The sequence below is a fragment of the Homalodisca vitripennis genome, chromosome 1 (genome assembly GCF_021130785.1).
Source record: "Homalodisca vitripennis isolate AUS2020 chromosome 1, UT_GWSS_2.1, whole genome shotgun sequence".
In the NCBI taxonomy this organism is placed as follows: Eukaryota; Metazoa; Arthropoda; class Insecta; order Hemiptera; family Cicadellidae; genus Homalodisca; species Homalodisca vitripennis.
Window position 1 is genome coordinate 48,982,573 of NC_060207.1, and position 22,436 is coordinate 49,005,008.

A 22,436-nucleotide genomic window follows, 5' to 3' on the forward strand; every position below is an offset into this window, starting at 1 on the left:
TTTTCCATTCTTAAACCTTTGGAATCCTGTCCAGTTACATCCTTCCCCCCAAAATCCCCCCGTATAATCACCATGTATATTTATGTATGTGTTTTCATACACAAAGTAACACAAAAACATGTATCCATGATCGGACATTTTCGTACTACTGATCAGCGGCTGTTGGCAAATATAAACAGCAGACTCAAGCTGATGCATTAACATTAACACAGAACTACGCAAAATATTATTTATAAAAGTACAATAATTTGTTAATTAGGTTATCTATTTCTGATTTTTAAAACTGAAACAAGTACGGCAGAAACACCTTTTAGCATTCGGTAAAATGTATTGCCGATCAAGTGATAATTAATGACACAAATCTTCACAGATTTTAATTATTGAATTCTGATGATGGATTCTCGAATCCAAATCTTTGTTGAAGGGGAATTGAATACGGTGAATTCAGGATTTGGCTTTGACACATCACTACTTTAAATTATGGTCTATAAGTTCTATAGTTACACTTTACTCTACAAAGAATATCATAGTATAGTGTTATAGTTGAAAATTGTATATAGGCATGGTAAACACTGCAAGTCTCTTAAAATGTAGAATGTGACAACATTAGGTTGAGACCTCATGTACATTATATTACAAACCTAATGCTTTAATCTATTTGTCAGAATATACCGTAGGTTATGAGTAACAACAAAAATGTTATCATTAATTAAAATGGCAGTCAGTTTCCCTGGTAGTACTTGCTGCAATTCAGTTGCTGGTGCCAGGAAATTCTTATCATCACATTAAATAATGGTGTTAAAGTTAAAATATTCTTACTGGACAGTTCTTGTACATGAAGCTGTACATACATCCTGTATTGTTGTTTGTATAGTTATACCACAGTACCACCATTGCACTGGTTAACCAATAATAGCACTTTAGTGAAAATTACAACTGTTTTAATGGTGAAATTTTGGGGTCATAGTGTTCAATATAAATAACTTCACATGGCCTAGGTTGAGATAGATTTTACGTATAAATTGCACATGGGTTAAGGTAGTTCTGAAGATCTACAATAATATTCTGTTATGTGTGATGTGCGGTTGCAGAACGTAGAGAGGAGCGTAGGGGCAGGTTCAGTGTGGTGACACAGGATGCGCCTAGCCTACACCTGCTGCACATGAACCCTGGACTCCCATCTCCTTCATCAACCCAGGTAACTTACTTATCATTGACAACAGTTTATCAATTTCTACCTCATTTGTATGTAGTGAAATTATATCTTTCAATAGATTGGAACTATTGCAGGATCCTGTTTGTTTAGTTTCACTCTGTTGATTTTTACCTATGAAGTATTGTAAACAATGAATTAATACTATTAGTTTTAAATTCTGTTCATTTCACAAAATAATTTTATGTCAAGGTGTAAAAATTGTTGGTTTTTTTTTATTCATGTATATTTTTTTTGTTTTTTGCATTTGTTACTTTTAAAGTTGCTAAGTAATTACAATTTAATTACAGTCTTTGTTTTTATTTATATTTTTACTTATTTTTTTATTGATGACGAAGTACGTGTATGTATGTGGTGATAGAGTGCGGGACAACCTGTGAGGAGGATCACCGCCACAGGTATCCCAGTTGCAGTTTCCCGGGTCCGGGAAGAGGCTCGGATGAGCCGTTGGCCCAGTGAGGGTCACATCAGAGTGAGTGATAAGCAGCCTAAACATCTGCTTAGGGACAAACTAAAGAATGCACACAGCATGATTGAGCTTGCCACCGCCCCACTCTCTGTATCTCGCTGTCACTCTGTCATCTATCCTTTGGTAAGATGCGGTTTCTATACGGGGTTGGGCTTGTCGTAACGTGCCAGTAACATGTCTTCGCCCTGTAGTCGCTGCTGCTCTGCGTGGTGTTTGGTTATGAGCTACATTCTTCAATGATGATCCAGAATGATTTGTTGAAGCTGAAGTATTTTTTTTAATGTAGTAAATGCCAAGAGTTCCTTTCTTTAATGAAAATCATTTTTAGAGCATCGAGCAACTGACTGTAATTATCTCTTTGAACTTTGAAAATGTCAAACTATTGTTGATTTAAATTACTAATTAATATACAGTGAATAATGTTGAGTCAGTATTGAGAAATATGTTAGTTCCCAAAATCAGCTATTGCTGTTTGAGATCAGAATCTGGAACTAGCAGAAAATGTTAGTTATTTAGTCTCAGTCTCAACCTTCTTAGTGATTTATGCCTTTGTTTGTACCACAATAGTTATCTTTTTATTTGTGTCTGAGTTATTCTTTGCATACTAAGTTAGATTTACATAAGGTTGCACCTTTTTTCTCCAGTGATAATTTTTTACAATTTAAAATTGCATCTGCTTGAGCAGTGGCAAATGTAATTTGTTAGCTTCAGTGCCATACTAAGAGTATTCATTGACTTTTCCGTCTTATGGTTGTGCAGTCTTATCATTTCGCAGTGAGAGGCAACTGAATTGTCAAATATCATTCTACGACCATGCGATTGTTGGTTAACTTGTCTTAACTTGAGAATTTCACTACTCACACATCCACTGGTATCATATTTAATTATACACAGAAATCATACTAGAGATAAATACTATTATATCATACTACTAAAGTTATGTATTTATACATCTATTATTGTTTAATTAATAATGAAAAATACATACATATTTTTAGGAATAATATATTTTTTCTTAATGTATTATAATTGTTGCATGTAAATGAATATGATTAGGTTAGGATTACAGATCATAAAAAATGTAATAACTGTTTTTAAATAAATAACTCCATATTTGCAAGCGTATTTAAGTTTTAAAATTTGCTTTCCAAATTCATTCTCATCACATTTAAAATTAAATAATAACAGCAACACAGTAACAATAAAGTACAATATGTTTCTTTGGGTTAAAGTATGAAAAATCCTTCCTTCCAACTTCACTCAATGTATGAAAAGAAGCTCTCCATCCTGACAGGTACTATACAGAGAATCCTTTCCATCAATCAAGAGAAACTGTTTCATTAGGTACTGTAGCTATTTCAGAACAAGAGCTTTATTGATGAAGCGGCATATAAACATTCTACATAACTTCCTTAAGCAGTATGCTGATAGCATCTCAGGAAAGAGATAAAAACTGTTGAATGGCTGAGTTCTTTTACATTTTTTAATTTTCAATTACCTATATTTCACTGTACATTCAGAGATTATTCTAAAGTAATTCAACATGTTCAAAGTTCAAATAGATAAAATATAGTTACAGAGTTATTTTTTTAATTCTTTGACTTTAGGCATTTTCTAGAGTTTTTTTTTTTTTTTTCCTATTGATCCGGGATATTTATGTCAATTGATTGTACTTTACGTTATTTGTATTGCTTAAATTATATTATAGGGCATATTTTCTACCTTGAATGTCCCATACAATAGTTTACTAATGCTTTGGCTCTAACATCTTTGGCTCTCAATTACTGCTTACTTTTCAGTCTTGAAAAATAATATTTTAGTGCACTAACCATTGATTCCTTGATGTACTTGGGATTTTACTGGAAAGAAGGGGTGATAACTTCATTTCCTTATATATTTCAGTACCTTTTGAGTGAATAAATGTGTTATTAATTAAAGTTCATTACCAGTTAAATTGCAAATAAAATGTTGTAAAGCCATATTACTTTGTAAGATTCATTCTGTTGTTTTCTGACATACAAAATCATAGTTAAATTAAAATGTCAAAATAGAAAAACTAAACCTGAATAGTAACGTTGCCACCACTGTACAAAATGTTTGTGAAAATATTTAGCTTTGTGCTATTACTAAAGCTGTAGACGGGTTATGATGTTCGTAGTGTTTAGACACTTGACTAGAAATTATATCTAACAATCAGTTGAGGGCGATTGTGATTGTCTTGCTTTGTGGAGGTTAATGTAGAAGTTGTGATAGTCTTCTGTTTTATAAAATTGAAGCTTTAAACGGTTTTAACAATTTTTGATGTTTCTTTAATGTTTACTCTTTGATTTTCTGCTTTTTCAGCCGAAGTCCGAACACATTTCCTAGCATCTTCTTATTCATATAGAAAAAAGTTAATGTATTATTCATACAAATTTTATATATGTGTGGTAAAATAAAAATCTTTTATCATATTTAACAACTTCAAAGACATATTTTCTTCTTTACATTTAAAAATTTTATTGTTATTCTTTCCTAATAAAATATTATTCATATAAAGGTTTAATATTTATTGTCACTTTAAATCCTTTGCCTTGCTCTATATATAATCAGTAATACTGAAAGGTCACATGTATACATTAATTTTATGTCTATTTCAGTATGTAGCAGACGACACAGAGCACTCACAGCTGTTTGATGCCAGCAGTGAAGAATTGAAGGCACTACTCTCAAGGTAAACGTTACACCTAAGTAGTCTTGAGTTAATTCTAATCATACTCTTTAATTGTGGTATGAGACAAAAGATCATTCTGAAAATATATAAGTTAATGTATAGTTTTTAGATAAATTTCTAATCTACTTATTGCAGTGTGTACGTGTAAACATTCTCTATATCTGTATTATCATGTTTACTGCTGTAATTCTTAAAACATCTTTACGATACTTGGATACAATACATGAACGTTCTACTAGTTAATGACAAGGTTAAGTTAATTATGGGGGCCAATCAGACCAAGGAAGGCAGAGCCCTAGGGTTAATACCATTTTATGAACAATTACCCTAGATGCCTTGCATGAATATTCTATAGAACAAGTAATAACCAAGGATAGCTCGTGACCAGAATTGGAGCCAGTCCTCGGTTCAAACCTATGGAATATGCAATTACTCTGAAAACCTTGTAGTTGGATCGGGTTTAATAAAAATTTACTTATACAGAACAAATAATAACCAAGTATAATAACAGCTGGCTTTGGAGTTTAGAAGGTGAAGTGCTCAAACCTGTATCATTTTATACGAAAATACTTTGGATGCCTTGTGGTTGAATGTATTTTAACAAAAATTGGCATGGAACATTTTATATGTTAATCTAAGGTAATTGTTCAGCACTCTTTGAGTTAAGGGGGCGGTACCCTACTATAAAATCCATAATGTGTACAATTACTCGGAACATCTTTTAATTTGTGTGGATTACAGCCAAAATTGACATGAATGTTCTGTAGGAAAAATAATAACTAAGGATACATAACAGGTATTTTAGCCAATTAGGCAGAGCCCCCAGGTCAAATCCGTTCTACTTACCATTGCTATAGATGCCTTACAGTTGGATGAGTTTTAACCATCATTGGCAATATCTATATGATAAATATTAACCAAGGATGGTTGTTCAGAATCATTTAAGATATAGGGCCGGTGTCCTAGGTTCAAATCCATAGAATGTACAATTACTCTGAATACTTATAGTTGGATTGATTGTAGTAAAAATTTACTTGTATATTCTACAGAACAAATAATAACCAAGAAGAGTCCACAGTGGGCATTGAAGCTTTTAAAAGGTGGAATGCCCATACTTACACTTTTTATATGCAAATACTGTACGTCTTGCGGTTTCATCAATTTTAATCAAAATTGACATTTTAGTATAATTGACTTTTTTAACCATACCACTTCCATCAAGCATGCAATGCAGAAAACTAAATTGACATGTTCGCTCTGTATGATAATTGTTAACCGAGCATGGGGTTTTGGAGCCTGGGAGGCTCTAGAGGCTGAAACCTCCCAGAAACCAAGAGGTATCAGTGGCCAGGGTCTACTAGAGGCCAGAGCCTTCCAATGGCGGGGAGGTTCTGGAGGTTGGTAGCTCCCAGGGATGAGGAGGTTCTGGTCTGAAACATAAACATAAGCTCTAAAACATAAAGAGGTGCCAGGGGCCAAGAGGATCTAGAGGTTGAGAGCTCCAAGAGACTGACATACCAGAGCGTATAGGTAGCGCTAGAGCGTACTACCTGGTAGAGGCCTGGATGTCTTTGAGGCAGGGAGGTCTTAGAGACAGAGTTTTTAGAGACGGAGGCTTCTGATGGGTGAACGATGAGTTGAGAGCCCTTGGATTCTGAAAGTCCTAAACTAAAAACAGGTACCTAACAGACGTATGAAACTCTCAGAAATAGGAGCTTATAGTGTGCCAGAGTTAGTTGTACATTCTTGTGGCTTTTACAGAACCAGTTTGTCCAGTTACGTAAGTTTCAATATACCAGGCTTACAGACTGCAATAAGAATCTAGCTAAATCTTGTGGCCAATGAGCCAAAAGGTCTTGTTTTTAATTCATTTCTACTTTTACATACAGTATAACACTTTGCCCTCGTAATGGTGTTTTGTCGTTCCATCAGATCATGTATGACCATTGTGGTTTCTTTCCTGTGTCTTTCAGTAACCACATAGAATATAATAAAGTGTTTGAATGGCCAGCTGTGCTATACATCCAACCTCAAAATATAAAAAAGGAAATAACTAAATATTTCCGGGCTAACAGAGAAACTGTGATGGTCACAGTAATACTGAATACTGTCAACCTGTGACAAGAACAATTCCGGACTGGTAAAGGAATGGTGCTGGTCATCTGACCATTAAAGGTTAATTTTATAAAGTATAGATCTTATTAATTTTAATTTAGTTATTAACCATTTTATTTCTTTCACCATGATAAAATCTAATATTAATACAAATAAGAACTCGGTTAACTCCAGATATACAAATTGTTTTAGAAAAAATAAATAGAGTTTGATAGAATTAAAATAGTACAGGGTATTTGAATAGTTATTTATATTGTTGTTTTATATCATGATACTATCAATATAAAATATTTCAATAGCTCAATATTTCTTAAGAATACTGTAAACAAACCGATATACTAGAGAAGTATGTTTTAAATCGAATCTGATGTCCAAATCCCACATCAGTAACTGGCACAAAAACCTTACTATTCAAGAACATAAAGCAGTTATAAGAACTATGTTTCACATGAACATAGCATCCCTAAAAATGAATGACTGTTGGCAGATAAACTGATCTTTGGCTTACTGAGGTATATCCATTTTGCAGATAACAACAAGACAAACAGTGATAGGCTTCACAAAGTGAGACTACTCATAGATTATTTTAATAATAAGATGGATACCATGTACTACCCTTGCAAGAACCTTTTCTAGATGGAAACATGATCCTCTGAGAGGAAGAATAATCTTCCATCAGTATACCTAGGGTAAGAGGCACAAATGTGATTTTAAGATTATACTTACTTTGTGAACTCTGTGGATTTTTAGTGAGAAATATGATCTGCAAAGGTTCAGATTGTGAGCTGTCAGGCAATGGGGGCAGGGGATTTTTCAAGACAGCTGACTGTGATTAGTAACGTGTAAATTGGTAGTCATTGGAGAGATATTTTAAGTGATTAGATGATATCTTTAATAAGTTATTTGTACAAAAGATTATTTTATGTTTACATGCCTTTGAGATTCAGTCATTGGAGTGGTGTGTTTTTGGTTGAAGGAAAGTATTTAGTAATATGTAAGGGACAGTTAGTTACTAAATTTACTTGGGGGGGGGGGGTTATCTGCAACGACATTTTAAAACCAGTCCTGAACATTCTTGTCAATATCACATTCCAAACAAGGAAACATTCTTATCACAGTAAAGCATTCTGAAGTATATCTAGCTGATAAGGAATTGCTAGATTGGAAAGAAATAACTAGTTCTCCTACTGATTTTAAAGCTACTATTGTTCGATTTTTATATCCTAAGTAAAAAAAAAAAAAAAAAAAACATAAACATTGCTCTACTTCATTTATCCTGCTACAAGTAAATCTTAAAATATTCTGTACTCTAGTATCTTTTTTATTTTTATTTATAAGTAAATACATTTTTAAGTAAATATTTTGTAGATAATCTAAAAACCTGATTGCATTCTGTTTGAGCTTAGAATGGATATATCTGGGATAAATGACTGTGGAGTATGTGGCAGAAGTGCCAGGAGTGCAGCCATATCTTACCGGTTTATGTAAGAAATGGTTCCATTTTAAATGTGCTGGTTTGGCATACTCAAAAGTAAAAAATATGTCAGACAAAGAAATTCAAGTCTAGATATGTCCGTCATGCAATGAAAAGTATGATGAGTACTTCTGATAATGAGACAATTTCTGTAACCAGTCACTGGCGACAGAAGTAGGCAGTGCCATTCTACAAGAAAATGAAACCTTAAAGCAGAAGAATCACAATCAGAATCTCTTTATTAACGTGAACATTGAGAACAGATATGCGTCAGAATATACATGGAACATGGTAATAATACATGATTGTTATTTATGGTTGATCGAGTTTTAGTCTAAAATCTGGTTGATCTCTTTAGTGAATTCTTGAACAGTGTAGATAGATGTTCCAATAATCACGAATCGAGTTTCCTCTTCATTGCCTTTCTGGTTAGTTGTTTGAAGGAAGCTGGGACGACGGTAGGGGAACATTTTGAACACTTACTTTGATCACAGGTACTTAAAAATTGGTGTTTACTTGTAAAACTTAATTATTTACATTGTTCAATTGTTTTAAAATTCAAATAGCTATAACTACTGAATGAATCCACCTTTTGAAGTCCGGTTTGCAGCATTGTACTCTGCTAAGTAAGACCTTTAATTTGATACCAAACTTGACCTATGCTGCTATTTAAGAATTTTGTCTGACTCCTTGTGGACCGTCCCCCAAAGGGATTATCTGGTCGGTAATTGGGCAGATATGTGCGTTACTATCACCAGTAAGCACGTGTGAATTTTGGTATTTTTTTATATTGTGGTTTAAAAATTAAAAAAGAGGTTCCAGACTTAATTGACACCCTGTATATTGTCTTTGTGCGTGTGAATGTAATTGAGGACTGTTTTTAGTCACTTTTTCTTTAGTTTTAGTCTTATAGTAATAATCAGTTCTGTGAACGATGAGTGACAACATTGTAAATCACCCTAGTGAATTGGACAGACAACTGGATGTTGACCTATCAGATGACGATTGGTCTGGCGTCTCATCAGTTTTCAGTGATGACACTGATGTTGATCCTACCTATAGGCCAACTATCTCGGACTCAGATGACAAAGAAATGCCATTTAGTCAGCTATCTACTTCTCACAGTAACGCCTCCGCTAGGCCTACTCCGGACAATGACCAACCAGCCTCAAAATCTTTATCTTTAGAGATATCATTATAATTATTTTTGTACATACATAAAAACTAAATTTAGAAAAATAAAATGTGGGTGCCCATAGTAAAAATTTTTCTTATTTTTGAATTAAAAAATCTTAAAATCTATTTTTTTACCTAAAAAACTATAAACATATATTTTAAAGTTATTTTAATGTTGTTAAACAATTTTTTATACTTCAGACTAAACTTTTTCTGTGTACACAATTTCATTCTGGACATTTTGGTGTGTAATACAAGACAATAGCATAAAAAATAGCAAAAATATTAATTTTTTACGAACAGTATGCAATACACCTGTTTCTGCTCCGGGGATTCTCTGTAGTTCTTAGGTCAAATGGTTTTGGTACGTTTTTCCCACCATCAATATTTTGGTCTGGGGTTCAAAGGGTTAAACAGTGTTAAAATACATATAAATACATAAATCGGTGCATATACAGTGAAAGTGGGTTTTGCCTTACCTGGATCAGCAAAGTAACATAGTAGAATTTCCATATTCTGACTTAATGACAGTGCCCCTCCCCGAGTCTCTATTCTATCCTCAGGCAAAAACTTGTTAGCCAAAAATCAATATTATGGTCGTCAAACCTTAATAATTGTTTGCAATTTCCAATTATCTTATATTCGGAATACATTTTCCTTTTGCTAACCGACATGAACATCGTCATCATAGCAACTCTAATATATAGTTAGCATCCTTTTCACAGGCTAGATAAAAAATAAGAATATTCTAAGCACCTCAAGTTCAAACTATTATTTATTCGCCTGTTCTGCTTAGTAAATACTAGCCATCTGGAATTCATGAAAATTGACTAAGGATAGTATTTTCTAGCATTTTTATTCACTTAAAACCTAGAATATACTTGGAAACAGGTTAGTTTAAGCAAATACTAGCTTTTATTCACCTCGCACATTCAGTTACTTGGCAAACTAACTTTTTTGTTCAATAATGGGAAAAAATCAGAATATGCATAAAATTGATTCAATTTTCCAAAAATTTTTAAATGTCTGATGTAGAAATCATGTAGTTTACAGCTCTATGTTAATCAAGAGATAAAATGACCGGTTATTTTAAATATGGTCCTATTCATTTCAGTCAAATCCAGTGTGTTAATACTTTTAAAATGTCTTAAAACTATAATTTGTACATGTCAATATTTTTATTTTTGTATTGATTCAGTTGATTAAAACATTACATGTAACAGGCACAGGTTGGAGCTTGAAGAGCTTCAAAGGAGGCACAGGGAGGAAGTGGAGGCATTATGTCGTCAGCTGACCAGCTCAGTTCCTCAAGCGCAGCCCTTTGTAACGCAAGGTAACATGTCTTTGTTTTTGAAAGTCTATTTTTTTATAAATGTACTAAAACAATTGTTTGGATGTAGGTATTTAATCCGTTTTGTTATTTGATATGTGTGGTAGAAGATATTTAATTTTAAAATAAAATGTTTCCCACAGTGCTTTAAAGTGTATAGTTTAAATTTTTTTAATACTTTCTTGCTTTATTTTATCTAATTTAATTGATTATATCTTTATAACAATAATAATAATTTGTGGTTTAATAAAGGATATATGAATATTTTCACACGATGTTTGTCAATAAAGTAATAAGACCGTCCTCCGTGCGGTGCGCGCCCTTTGCCAGTAGTATATTCCTGGCATCAAAATTTGTGATGAAGGGATTAAGCTAAGTAGTGAAAATTACACATGGTGGTATAGCTGTTTTTGAGGTTTTGTCAAGGTTGGGAAGTTGCAAATAGATTGTTCATTGAAACAGCACTACTGTATTAAAGTTTGCTTTCATCTTGGCAAAGCTGCTTCTCAGATGCTTGTCTTGGTCAAGAAGATTTAAAAAGATAACATACTGTCAAAGGTTCAGGTATTTAACCCTTATAACGTCAGTATATCTTTTCACGACTTCCAGCAAACGGCACAATATTAAAAAAAAATAAAAAAATTAAATGTGTAAAGTTCATTTTTATTTTTACTTTCTATAATCATGGTAAGTATAAAAAAGTAAAAATTTTAAAATTATAAAGTCACTGTACTCGGGATCGTCAATGTTACGAGACATGTTATTTATCACTAATAATGAACACGGTACTTTGGGATTATTTTAACCACACTCAGACATGAATCGTTATTTGACATTTTGCTTCTACTGATTACTAGATTAGTGTAGAACAATATTTCGTCAATATAAAACAGGAATTGTCTTATCGCAAACCCCTCCCCATCCTCAGACAGAGGTCAAAGTCGAGCGGTCTAGTAGATAACGTGATTGCAGAGTCTCGCCGCCCGTTCAGCTGGTTTCGTCGCTTTGTTGTACTTCCGTGTTTTACCTCTACATTTCTCCAAACACAAAACTTCTATAAAAACAAACATGATCAAACTAAAACTAAACTCTTTATTGAAAAAACACTCAAAACTTGTTTTATTCTTGATCATACTCCGCCACCCAAAATGCGAGTGCCATGCCTTCTCGCTGATGTCAACGAAAGAAAAACATCCCTCGAGATAGTACCTATCAGTAAAATATCAAATTCTAGAGGATCTGATCAGAAATATAAATTGAATTGTAATGGAAAGGCAATTATGTACCGCGCAAATCATGTGATGCCACGTGGCCTGTCGTAATCGGGATTGTCGAGAAAGATAAGATAACAGCGACAACAATACCGATCACAATGCCTGGAAATGCTTGTAAGTTTGTCATTAAAGAGTTGTTTTTTCATTCTATCATGTTTATTTAGCTATAAATTTATATTTTCTTGTTTTTCATACTGGTGTGGTCGGTATAATCCGAAAGTACCTGAACACTAAATAGGTGACACTAAACACTAAAATGACACTAAAAACGCTAAATGAATACTAAAACTAAGATATCAATACTTTTAACAAATAAATAAAAACCATATAAACAGAAAACACGACGCAGGAAACCGACTCAGCGATGGTTAGACACGCACTACCTCAAGCCAAACTGCAAACAAAAGCGCGCGCGCTGTACGGCGTCTGTGCCGTGTGGCGGGGTGAGTGTCTAGACACCGCGTCTATTGTTTCAAACAATGTAACGCGACAGCTATATTTTGACGCTTGAAATATGTCAATAACCCACACACATGGTTGACGCATACCGTTAGTGACATTGATCGGATTTAAAAGGAACTTAAATTTGCTATAGACGCAGTTTTGTGTCGATGCGCCGTACCGCGTCTTTGCCGTTTGGAGATAGTTTGTCTATGCGCCATACGGCGTCTGTGACGTTATAAGGGTTAAATGGTTTAAGAGCTGGTGGAGACTGTTTCAGACATGACAAGCAGATCACATATCAGCTAAACTTGTAAAAGCATGTAAAAACGAACTGTTAAGACCACTCACCTTTATAACTAACAAATCTCTTTCACAAGGAATTTTCCCCAACCAATTAAAAATAGCTCAAGTCTACCCAAAATACAAAACCGGACCACATAATGACACAAACAGCTATCGACCTATTTCACTCATTTCTACTTTTTCAAAAATTTTAGAAAAAGTGGTCTTACACAGACTCCTAAACTACCTTGAGGAAAACAAACTTCTTATTTACCAACAACACGGATTCCTAAAGGGCAGATCAACATCCACAGCCTTAATACAATTCATAGAATACATTATAGATCAACTGGAAGAAGGCTGCACAGCAACCTGCCTCTTCCTAGACTTCAGTAAGGCTTTTGATTGCCTAAATCACGAACAACTACTCCAAAAACTAGGAAACCTTGGTATAAGAGGAAAAGCTCAAAGCTGGTTCCGTAGCTACCTGACTGATAGAAAGATGTTTGTGGAAGTAAATTACACTGAAAACAACATACTACAGAAATGTCAATCAAAAACCACTGACACACAAAGGGGCGTACCACAAGGATCGGTTCTGGGGCCAGTCTTGTTCCTCCTACTCACAAATGACATGCCCAACTGGCTAGGAGACATCTGTCACACCGTCATGTATGCAGACGACACAGCACTAAGGGTGGGTTTACATTAGCATGTAGAAGTGGCGTCACTAGCCGCGCCAGTTGGTAGTGTTGCGCCACTTTGGGTTTACACACATTTGAGTGGAAACCTAGCTCGCCACTGTAATGGCGTCAGTTCAGTTCTGGTATTGTTCTGTGACGAGTAAAAATGTCTGATTATATAGAAAATATTCGGAGTGCGGTAGCAACATCGATTTCCGTGTTGGGTGAGGAGTTAGCTGATGAAGCAAACGAAATATTGTTGCGGTTACGACCTAGAAAACCTAGGTCGTGTTGGACAAGAAAATGAATTAGTAGAAGGACAAACCTTGGTGCATCAAAACTTCTGGAAGAACTTGCAACCGAAGATGTAGACAGCTTCAGAAACCACCTAAGAATGTCCGAGTTGAAGTATGAAGAGCTGCTAAAACACGTTGCTCCTCGTATTCAGAAATTAAATACAAAAATGTGAATGGCTTTACCTGCTAAAATAAAGTTACAAATTACCTTGAGGTATTTGGCTACAGGTGACTCGTTCTCTTCTTTGCAGTACCTGTATCGTGTTCCAAAGTGCACAATTTCTAAGTTTGTACCTGAAGTGTGTGAAGCTATATTCGAGGCTCTAATTGAATACTTAAAAGTAAGTATTTAGTAATAATACAATGTAAGGGGTAAAATTTAAACTAAATGAGGTTATTGAAACTGTACTTTATTTATTTTCATACAATACAAAAATCTACTGAAAAAGGAATATTGAAAAACGAAATAAACTCAAAACGTCATACGTTTATAACATACTAAGGGCTTTACTTAAGATATCTTTTGCGCCAAGTTCAATTGAATCTTCTTGATTTGGAGACACCATGGAAGAGGATGTAGTTAGGTGTCTTCCCATTGGTAGTGTGACATGGAATTACCGCGAGCAACGGTCATCCTCTCGTTCATCCTCTCGTCATCCTCGTAATGCAAAACCGCGTTTGAATTTTTTGCATTACTGCCAAAGCATTTATCTCGGGAAGCTTTTTTAGCTGACTGGCAATAAACTGGCCGAACAATTCATACGCGCACATATCTTTTTTACGTTCAGGTGCAAGAACCTTATCTGAAATGTCCTTCAGTTGTTGTACTGCGTTTTGTATTTTTCCTAGGCGTTCACCAGCTACTTTTCTTGATATCGGTTTGGCGTAAGGAATTTGGTTAGAAGCACTTGAGGGCTTCTCACGTATAATACGACCAGTAGAAGTAGATGGAATAGATGAAGAAGGGATATCTTGAACATCTTCAAAGATAGTTTCTTCATCTTTGTCTGCATCATCTTGCTGAACTTGAGTGCTTGATTGCTCCTGAAAATAAAACCTGAGATGTACCGTACAGGCGAACTTTTAGTAACATTAGGTGAAGTAAAAAAAAAGTAGAATCTACTTCATCTATTATTGTTGTATTGTTCGAACAATAGACCAAGTAGATTCCGCTTTTTATTAACTCCACCCAATTGATATATAATATGTCAATAAATGCAAGTGTTTTTTTCATATTACCTACTCTTACTATATAATACGATTGTGTAAGGCCGTAATAATTAAATGCACGGTTTTTTTAGGGTCCTACTTCAGAAGAGGAATGGCAAGAAATTATGCAAGGATTTTCAAGTAGATGGAATTTTCCACGATGTTGCGGAAGCATCGATGGTAAACATGTCTCTATAAGATGCCCAAGCAATTCTGGCTCTGACTTCTACAACTACAAAGGTTCATTTAGTACAATACTTTTCGCAGTTGTTGATGACGCTTATTGCTTCACCTACATAGACATTGGAACAAACGGACGTGTATCAGATGGTGGAGTGTTGGCAAAAAGTGGATTTCAAGAAGCCATAGACAGCAAAAAATTAAAGTTACCAGCTAATGCTTTGTTTGTTGCTGATGATGCATTTCCCTTAAGGGAGTACATTATGAAGCCATATAATACTCGATCTGGTCCTTTGACTATAAAACAAAAGGTTTTCAACTATCGTCTATCTAGGGCTCGACGCATAGTTGAAAATGCCCTAGATATATTTGAGAGGGCCATTCCGCTAAGCCCAGACAAAGTAGACTCATTAGTGAAAGCAAGTGTAGCAATACATAACTGGCTGCGAATAACAAGTCCTGGTGTGTATTTTTACAGGGGATGTGTTGATGATGAAAACAGACACGGGTGAAATAGTACCTGGCTCATGGCGTGGAGCAGTACAAAATGAAGGATTGGTTAGTATGAAAGATAGAGCACAACCTCGAAACCCAACAAAGGCAGCAAAGCAGGTTAGGGATAAAGATTGGTTTATGGGGGAAGGGAGTGTTCCTTGGCAACTGCAGTTCGTAAATGATAAGGCTGTTTGAAAAACTCATAATGTTCTTATGTTAACAACTACTGTAATTTAATAAACAAAAATAAAAGTTTGTTACAATTGTGATTATTTTTAGTTGTTTCATTGGTAGAAGTTTAGTTTAGCTACTTCTATTATTTTTTAACGTTTTTCACCAAAAATCTGTAAATTTTTTTATGGTTTTAAATAAATTTGTATGAAAATTAATTTCCTTTAATAGTACTAATGGAATGTTGGCGTACATACCTGAGAAAGTCCTATTGATTGGCTCCCTCGAGATTGGACAACACCTCCAATGATTCGATCCATTGTTGAGAACCATCTCAGCATCGGAACGTATACATCATCGAGACCTGCCCCTGAGACTTTGCTTTTATAGATCTTAGTCAGCTCGTTGCTGTATGTGTTGCGAAGAACGCGTATTTTATCTTTAGCCTTCTTGACTGTGAACTCTCGTTTCTCCATACCACGGACAATTTCTTCCCATGCGTGTTCTTTTGCATTTCTGTCATTGAATTCGTCTACTTTATAGTCCCATAAGCAACGGTACAGCTCATACAACTCTAGAAATTTTTCAATTTCGGACAATTTCCATTTTTCTTTCCTTTTTCCTCTCTCTTCTTGCTTTCCTTTACGTTTCTTCACTAATACTTTCGGCCTATCTTCACTTTCATCACTATTCTTCTCAACTCTTTCATTATATTCTTCCCCTAAGGTTCCTGCACTGTCATATTCTACGTAATCTGCCATAACTTAACAAAAACCACTACACTGCTCGAAATGTTTTTACTGAATTTTCCTTGAGCTACACAATACCTAGTGGCTTGAACTGGCACTCCAATGTGACTGGCGACCACGTGTAGTTGTTTACACGTTCCACTGCAGGTGGCGCGCCATTTCAACTGGAGCGCCACTGTCTAGTGACATCACTAATATATGTCGGAACAAATATTGATGGCGTCAGCTAGAATGATGCGCCATTTCACATCTCCACTAAAAGTGGCGCGCCATTTCAGGTTTACACGCTCCATTTTTCTCGCCACATGACAGCCAGTAAACGTGACGCCACTTTTACATGCTAATGTAAACCTAGCTTAATATATGTCGGAACAAATATTGATGGCGTCAGCTAGAATGATGCGCCATTTCACATCTCCACTAAAAGTGGCGCGCCATTTCAGGTTTACACGCTCCATTTTTCTCGCCACTTGACAGCCAGTAAAAGTGACGCCACTTTTACATGCTAATGTAAACCTAGCTTAACAATAGCAAATAAATCAATAGCAACACTCCAGAGAAACACAACTGCCACTTTTAATAAAACAAAACTATTCTGTACCAGAAATGACCTTGTCTTAAATAATAAAAAAACAGTTCAGATGACCTTCAGCAATCTACGCAGAGACCTTAACTTGACGCTCCCAGACCTAGAAATAAAAAACACCACCAGACACCTTGGTATCATAATTGATGATAAACTATCATGGAAGCCACAAATAGATCAACTGTGCAAAAAACTATCTGCAGGAAACTATGTTATACGTAGAATAAAACAAATAAGTGGCACAGACACGGCCAAGGTAGCTTACTTTGCTCTCTTCGAATCACACCTGAGATATGGCATTGCCACTTGGGGAGGAACATCCAAAACCAACCTTGAGAGAGTTCTGATCAACCAGAAGAGGGCAATTAGATGCCTCGCAGGCCTTAACTACCGTGACAGCTGCCGAGAACACTTCAAAAATTTTAAAATATTGACAGTCGTATCACTCTACATAAGAGAAGTAATCTTCCACACTGTAAAAACATCACAGCCAAGACACTCAGATCTGCACCAGCACAACACTAGACATGCCTCGGACTTCGCATTGCCCCCACACCATCTGAGCCTATACAAGAAGAAACCATCCTATAAAGGAGCCGCCTACTTCAACCACCTTCCAGAGCACTTAAAGAACAAACCACCTCACCGCTTCAAAAAACAACTGACTCTGTGGCTCCAAGAGAGACCTTTTTACACAGAAGAAGAATTTACAAACAGCTAAAAATTGTTACCTTATATAACTGACGCTATGTACTGTTCTCAAAGAACATGTCAATAAAGTATATTGTCTATTGTCTACAATTATGGTGACCTTCAATGAGTGGTTTGAACAAAGGTGTGGCTAAAATTAAAATTTTGGAATTCGACCATCATAGAATATAAACAGAATTGGAACTCTGACGACCCCTTGTACATGCAAGATTACACAATACTATTTAAAAAATGTTATATGAGGAAGTTACAAAAGTGGTGCAAAAAACTATGAGGAATGAACAAAAACAACTACAATTTTATTTGTTACATAACATGCTGAAACAGCTATGACTCCAAAACCACATGCCAAAGTTTGGATTTTGAACTCTCAGTCTCCAAGGAAACAAGAATTTTCTAGTCTAAGTAATGGTTATTGTCTTTTTTTAGACAAACTTCAATTTTTTTCACAACAATCTTTTACTCTGGGTCAATCTCTCAACATAGTTTTTGATATATAAGTTTTTTTATGCCTGCATAGATACATCAAACAGAAATAATCGTGTAACAAATAACATTATTAAATGCTGGTAGCTCAACTACAATAACACTTGGCGGTGACCACCTAATTGGCCCAAATAGAGGTTGCCACGGGTACCATTGTGTGCCAAATGTCAAAAAAAGTCTATAAGGACACTGTATCAAATATGTCTCTACCAACTAACAGACTCTTACAGAAACTTTGAGAGTGCTTACAGCCTTTGACTTCCATCATTTTGTTTTCCTTTGAAGTGTGTAAATAACATTTTGTATACATCTCATTGCATTTTGGATAAAACTCTTAATAATATATAGGATGTTTAAAGAATGTGGAGAAATATTATGGGATCAATAGCTGAAAATAAACAAAAAATTCATCTTACAGTATAATCCATTTCACTTCATTTATTGTATGTCTATATATTCTTTAACTCAGAAAAATTTTAAATTATATGGCATTGTGATCCTGCATGTTTGTATATCTAATTAGGATGTTACTTTCTGTTGATAGAAAAAATGTATCGCTAATAGTTTCAAAATGGTGGATTTTTTTAATTTTTGGGACACAAATAAGATAGCTTGTATAAAGATAAAAGATTTTAAACTTTATTAGTTATGAACAGATGATAAAAAGGCAATGAATATGGTCACTCACAAGGCAGTGAAGGCTAATGCACGGGACAGTTGTTGGTACTGTACTAAGTTGTTCTAACTACAGAACATTCAGATAAGCTATCGGGCGCAGATAACCCTGAAAGTCATAGATAAAAAGAAACACAGTACACAAATATAATCACAAAATGATATATGCATTTTAATTGTTAAACATAGTTATTCTTGATTTCCACCCTTAAAACCACTAAAGTTTTGTTCTAGAAGACAAGCAGAATGCGTTAACAAAGTTAAAATTGTGATTGGTAACTCCGACCATTAACTTTAATAGTAACGTAAAAACTGAATAATTGCGTATCAATTGCTCTTGTGAAATCCTTTGTAGTCAGTAAGGATACAGATACTGATAACACAGTGATTGTTTAATATTAAAAATAAATAGGCGTCAAACAAAGTAAAATAGGCAATAGTGGTTCATTAGAGGATATTTTTAGTTTATGTTCACCTATTGAACCATATTCTAAAATATTTACCTACATTTTTAATCACTCTTTATAAAGGTTGAGAATTCAACTTGTCATATAGAAGTGAATATTTATTATGTATGATAAGAAGTTCCATTAATCCATATCTTTGTGTCACCCAACACGATAGGAGGCCTACATTTTTTATATTAACTGTCTTTTTTGAAGGTGTCAGTGGACAGGGCAGTCTGGAAGGATTCAGCACTGCACCCCAGTCTCCCGACACCCAGTCCAGGCCAGATACTCCGAGGTAACCTCCATCCCATACCTACAGCCCGCCCCGCCCCGCCATTTTACTACTCCAACACCATTTAAGTATTTATTTATTAACTTTAGCTTTTAATGTATCGCGTGGATTTTATTTCAGCAACTACTATATTGTACAGTAATTTAATTACAATTTGTGATTTCGAATGGTTTGTTGTTTTTTTGTATTTATTATTTTCTAGCTGAAGTCAATTAGCTGTATCCTAATTTGTGTAAATAAAATAAATAAATCAAATATATCAATCCTATCAATTTATGCTAATTTTTTTACAGAATATTTTTTTAATTAATTGTATTTTGTCTGGCTTTAGGAATGTAGTCTGCAATCCTAGCCATTACTGGAGTAAGATCATTTTAATATTTAACAACTCAACTCACATGAGTGAGTGTACAATTTATTTACTCTGTATGCTTCTCTGTAATACTTCCATATCATATCAGCTTTGTTGTTTCAACATTTTAACATAACATATTTTACTGTCCCAGGTTGTATTTTAAATTTAAACAATGTTGTGGGTCCGTTTATTTTCCATATGCAATAATCATATAACTGTATTTAAATGAGCATATAAAATAGTTTTAATTTCTGCTATTTTTATCATTCAGTAATTTGGTTGAGTCAGTAACATGTTTTGTTACTTGTTTTGCAAACTACATCAAATAATTAAATAACAAATTTTGTCTTATAGTACCACAAAGTATACATACACTTTGAATAGCCCTCCACATATGGCTAATAATAATCTTAGCATGTCTTACTGTTCATCCAGCTCCTAAGGTACATTTAAGAAGAATGAGGAATACTGGATATTTGCGCTGTGATGTTAAGTATATTTTTACAGTAAAAAATAAAATAGTAGCTAATTTTTTATTTTAAAATTTTAAATAAAAACATATTAGTCCCATTCATGTTTAGCTAAGTTTTAAAAAGCACATTGAAATAATATTGTATATAAATGACATGACTGAGGGTTGTATATAAGTGGTCAGGCACACACTTAAGAGTAGTTTGTATAAAAATAACGAAAATGAACGTTAGACTGACTGTGATCAGGGTATCCGAGGCCCGAATGTAAGTAATGTCATTCTTCAGTGTTATCAATATTTTAATTAGACACTGATATAATAAATTTCACTGAATTTAGCCTATCTGATACAGAGTAAATCTATGATTCTAGTTCATTTTTCTAGGCATGAAGTATCGCAATTGTTATCAGAAGTACATAAACTTCCCTAAGCTTACTAATGTGGGCATCTGCTTCTTTGTATAAACTATTTTAAAGTACACACTGTTCATTGTAAACAGACAGGTTTTATCGTACTGTCTTTATTGTGATCCAAATTTTATATCACCATTAATTACTCTTCATGAATTATACAGAACTGGACCAACACTCAGGTATTTGTTGTAGAAAATTGATGTTGCTGCAAGGTTTTAAGCATTGAAAACTACCACAAAATTATATGGATTTTATCATCTTATAGTTGTTATTTGAGCCATTATAGAATAAATTTTTGAAACTAAAATAAAGAATTTGAAAGTGATTGTAATGTTTAATATTATATTAAAAATATTGGCAGAATTCAAACCAGTGTGACCAACCAGCATTTTATAAATGATTGCGTAATCATTTGCAGTTACATCTAGGAAGCTGTCAAGGTTACTTGGGTGTAATATAGTATCTAAGTACAATTGGCATGTTTATTTTAATTTTTTAATGATTGAAGATAGAATAAATTTATTTAAATGCAATGATACGTAAGTAATTGGCTTGTAGAGAAGCAAAATAAATTTAAATTCATAACTTATGATAATAGTTACATACATTATATAAACTTATGATATTACTGATAGTAAAGCCTGTATAAATATAATTTATAAATAAATAATTTTTTCTTTACATGGTTTTTTTACTGTGGTGCCTACACTCAGACTACAAGTCTAAGGCCGTGCATATCACCAGCAGAAAGAAATTGGGAGACTATGAAATAGCAAGCTGGCAGGTACGAGATAACTTCCTGACCTTTTATCCTGTAACGCTGGCAGCAGGCGTGGAACACCTCCACCAGGGGAAGGTGGTAACACTGTCTAATCCCTAAAATAAGCAGGTGGTATGAGCATAGCTTTGTAGCCGTAAACTACTACCTAACGAAGATTCTATTGGGTCACATTTGTTTCCAACGTAACTGTATGAAAACTCTCAGGAATGCCTGACCTGCAGTGGAACACATGAGGATGCTGAGCATGTGTTCTTTGCATGTCCCCGATTTGAACAAAATGCTGTCATTGGATGTAACATCACCCCAGAGAACCTGGTGTCGTTGAGGCTTGTGTCAGAAACTATCTGGGAGATTATCTCCTTTTTCACGGAAGTTCTTATGCAGGGTGGCCACCTGACCGGGAATAAGCCGGGAATTTAACAGACCAGGAATAACCTGGGAATCTACCTGTGGAACCGGGAAAATTACAAAAAAAATTTTGTCCCCAAGAACTTTTAAAATTAAGACAGTTTGACAGCTCCTTGAATCATGAACTGATTGATCTTCATAATAAAAAACATTGTATTTTACACAATATGATTTGTGAAATTATGAATCAAGATCGACATGTACGCGAGCTCCAGCTAATGCCGGTTGATCCAAAGTTGCCTCCACTAGTTTAGTGGAGTTTTTCTTGGTTCACTCCTGTGCCGTGACAAGCCTCCTTCTCCCAAAAAAGACGTAACAATGCATTGGATAATTAGAGTCGGCCAACATCGCTCGGACATGACACTATACGAGCGGTATTGACCGTCATACAGCGAGATTTTTTTGTGTTAAAGTATTATTCAGTCGCTGAATTAGGGTCTCCGAACAAAGTTGTCCAATTCTTATTCTTAGTAAAAATATTTTGAAAATACGTGTGTTAGATATAGATACGACAGGTCTAAAATGTACATTGTTC

At 34.6% G+C, this 22,436-nt stretch overlaps 1 protein-coding gene across 6 annotated transcripts in view; it reads left to right on the plus strand.

The window, feature by feature from the left end:
* LOC124361122 (serine/threonine-protein kinase WNK1-like) overlaps positions 1–21,393 on the plus strand; it is a 163,606-nt gene extending 142,213 nt beyond the window's left edge. For 3 of the 6 annotated variants that reach the window (XM_046815158.1, XM_046815165.1, XM_046815170.1), the window contains 5 exons: positions 1,092–1,198; positions 1,575–1,805; positions 4,322–4,395; positions 10,384–10,493; positions 19,394–21,393. In XM_046815158.1, coding sequence (XP_046671114.1) covers positions 1,092–1,198; positions 1,575–1,805; positions 4,322–4,395; positions 10,384–10,493; positions 19,394–19,479 — 608 coding nt within the window. In that variant the 3' untranslated portion in view covers positions 19,480–21,393. The remainder of the gene's footprint in view (positions 1–1,091; positions 1,199–1,574; positions 1,806–4,321; positions 4,396–10,383; positions 10,494–19,393) is intronic. The other 3 variants (XM_046815183.1, XM_046815188.1, XM_046815177.1) reach the window with 2 other exon arrangements.
* The last annotated feature ends 1,043 nt before the right edge of the window (positions 21,394–22,436 follow it).